At 44.0% G+C, this 2,771-nt stretch overlaps 1 protein-coding gene across 1 annotated transcript; it reads left to right on the top strand.

Annotated features, from left to right (window-relative positions):
• Positions 1-316: 316 nt before the first annotated feature.
• LOC104954232 (stabilin-2-like) lies at positions 317-1,937 on the top strand (the record flags this gene model as incomplete). Its single annotated transcript, XM_010781310.1, has 7 exons — positions 317-406; positions 477-584; positions 670-801; positions 1,147-1,275; positions 1,355-1,417; positions 1,502-1,600; positions 1,742-1,937. Coding segments are annotated over 7 exons (817 nt in total), but the record flags the coding sequence as incomplete, so codon positions are not given.
• Positions 1,938-2,771: the final 834 nt, after the last annotated feature.

Raw genomic sequence — 2,771 nt, forward strand, 5'->3', positions numbered from 1 at the left:
CACAATGACATCACTACGTAACACTCACGCTCCTATTGGCTAGCGCTCCAACACATTGCACGTGATAGGCTAAGAGGCGGGACATCTCTAAGCTGGTTGACCAATCACATCAGAGCAGACTTCGCTCCGGTTTCAGACAGAGGGTGAAAAGAGGCAGTATGAGAAAAAAATCAAGAGCTTTTTGAACATTAAACAATTTTCGAAACAATTCTGTAACCACATCAATGCTAACGATGTTATATATGCTAATGGTGCTAACGATGTTATATATGCTAACGCTGCTAACGATGCTAATGACCCTTCTTCCTGTCTGCAGGTGCTGGTTCCCGACAGGAAGCTGAGTGAAGGTCTGCTGGAGACGCTCGCCCTGCGTCCGGAGTTTTCTCTCTTTAGATCGTACCTCATCGTACGTAATATCTCAATATAATCAATATATATTTTGGTGTATTGTTGTAACTGTGTGTGATTGCGTGCAGGACTACAACCTGACTGAGGAGATCGAGCAGGCGGACGAGTTCACCGTCTTCGCTCCGACAGACGCCGCCGTGACGGATTACCTCACCAAGATGGCTGCCACCGCTCTGGTACGGTACTCATTCCTGATCGGCTGCAGTGAATAAACATGGCTGTGTTTCAGTGTCAGTGAAAACGCTTTTATTCTGAAAACAGGATGTGAATACGACCCGGTACCACGTGGTTCTGTCAGAGCGTCTCCTGAGGACCGAGCTGCAGCCCGGAGGGTTCAGAGCCTCCATGCTGGGAGAGAGCTTCCAGCTGAGGTTCAGCCCCAGGGAGGGGGAGGTGAGACATATCACTCTCTGATCAATATCACACTCTCTGATCAATATCACACTCTATGATCAATATCACACTCTGATCAATATCACACTGATCAATATCACACTCTATAATCAATATCACACTCTCTGATCAATATCACACTCTGATCAATATCACACTCTCTGATCAATATCACACTGATCAATATCACACTCTATGATCAATATCACACTATGATCAATATCACACTCTATGATCCTGAGTCAGCATTATGAGTTCTGAACCCTGTGATGAGTTACTTCCTGTAATGAGTCACTTCCTGTAATGACTCACTTCCTGTGATGAGTCACTTCCTGTGTCCTGCAGCTGTTTGTTAACGAGGCCCAGCTGGACTCCTCTAACCTCCTGAGCTCTAACGGGGTGATTCACGGCGTGTCGGCCGTTATGATCATCAACAGGAACCGCTGCGACGACGCCTCCTTCACCAGATCCCCCGTAAGACCTCTCACATCAAACTGCATCATTATTATTCATATATAATATCTAAACACGCATGACTTCCTGTCCTCTGCAGGGGAGCTGCGTGGACTGCCTGTTCCCTCAGGGGAAGATCTGCCCCAACGCCACGCGCCCAGACGTGAGGAATAACACATTTCATCACTTTCAGTCGCAGGAAAGAGATATGTGATGTTAACCGTGATGCACTTCCTGCTTCCTGCAGCTGTCGATGCGCACCAGGAAGTGCATGTTCACCCGCATGTTCGAGGGCGAGCGGTTGCTGACCATCGGCTGCAGAGCCACCTGCCTGCAGGAGAACAGGGTGAGACATATCAGAAATACCATCAATTATAAATACTATAGATAAATAATAAAAAAAATAAAAATGATAAAAATAACAAATATTATAAAATAGAAATGATAAAGATGATATATAGAGTACTGTTCCCCCCCTGCTGGCCAGGTGCGGCGCTGCTGCTCCGGGTTCTTCGGGCCTCACTGTGAGTCCTGCCCGGGTCCAGCGGGTCAGTCCTGCTCCTCTAACGGGTTCTGCTCGGACGGAGCCAGCGGCGCCGGAAACTGCAGCTGCAACCCGGGCTTCAGAGGCACCGCCTGCGAGACCTGCAGCGCCGGGAAGTATGGCGTGCACTGCGACCAGGGTACACATATATATATATATATATATATATACATACAAATATACATACATATATACATACATATATACACACATATATACATACATATATACACACATATATACATACATATATACATACATATATACATACATATATACACACATATATACATACATATATACATACATATATACATACATATATACATACATATATACACACATATATACATACATATATACATACATATATACATACATATATACATACATATATACATACATATATACACACATATATACATACATATATACATACATATATACATACATATATACATACATATATACATACATATATACATACATATATACACACATATATACATACATATATACACACATATATACATATATATATATACTAATACTAATATATATGAATACTAACGATCCAGACATGGGTTACAACACATGTTCATAAACGCGTGTGTGTGCGTGTGTTTGTGTGTGTGTGCGTGTGTGTGTGTGCGTGTGCGTGCATGTGCGTGCCTGCGTGTGTCTGTGTGTGTGTGTGTGTGTGTGTGTGTGTGTGTGTGTGTGTGTGTGTGTGCGTGTGTGTGTGTGTGTGTGTGTGTGTGTGTGTGCGTGTGTGTGTGTGTGTGTGTGTGTGTGTGTGTGTGTGTGTGTGTGCGTGTGTGTGTGTGTGTGTGTGTGTGTGTTTTTGCGGGCGTTGACGTGTATGTGTGTGTGTGTTAGCAAGTGTTTGTGTGTCTGTGTATTTTCCCCATAAGGCAAGACCCGCCCAACTCTGTCTCTGATTGGCTTACCCTGAAATGTTACCCCGCGTTAA

This window comes from Notothenia coriiceps, unplaced genomic scaffold (genome assembly GCF_000735185.1).
Source record: "Notothenia coriiceps isolate Sejong01 unplaced genomic scaffold, NC01 NC01_scaffold00023070, whole genome shotgun sequence".
Classification (NCBI taxonomy): Eukaryota; Metazoa; Chordata; class Actinopteri; order Perciformes; family Nototheniidae; genus Notothenia; species Notothenia coriiceps.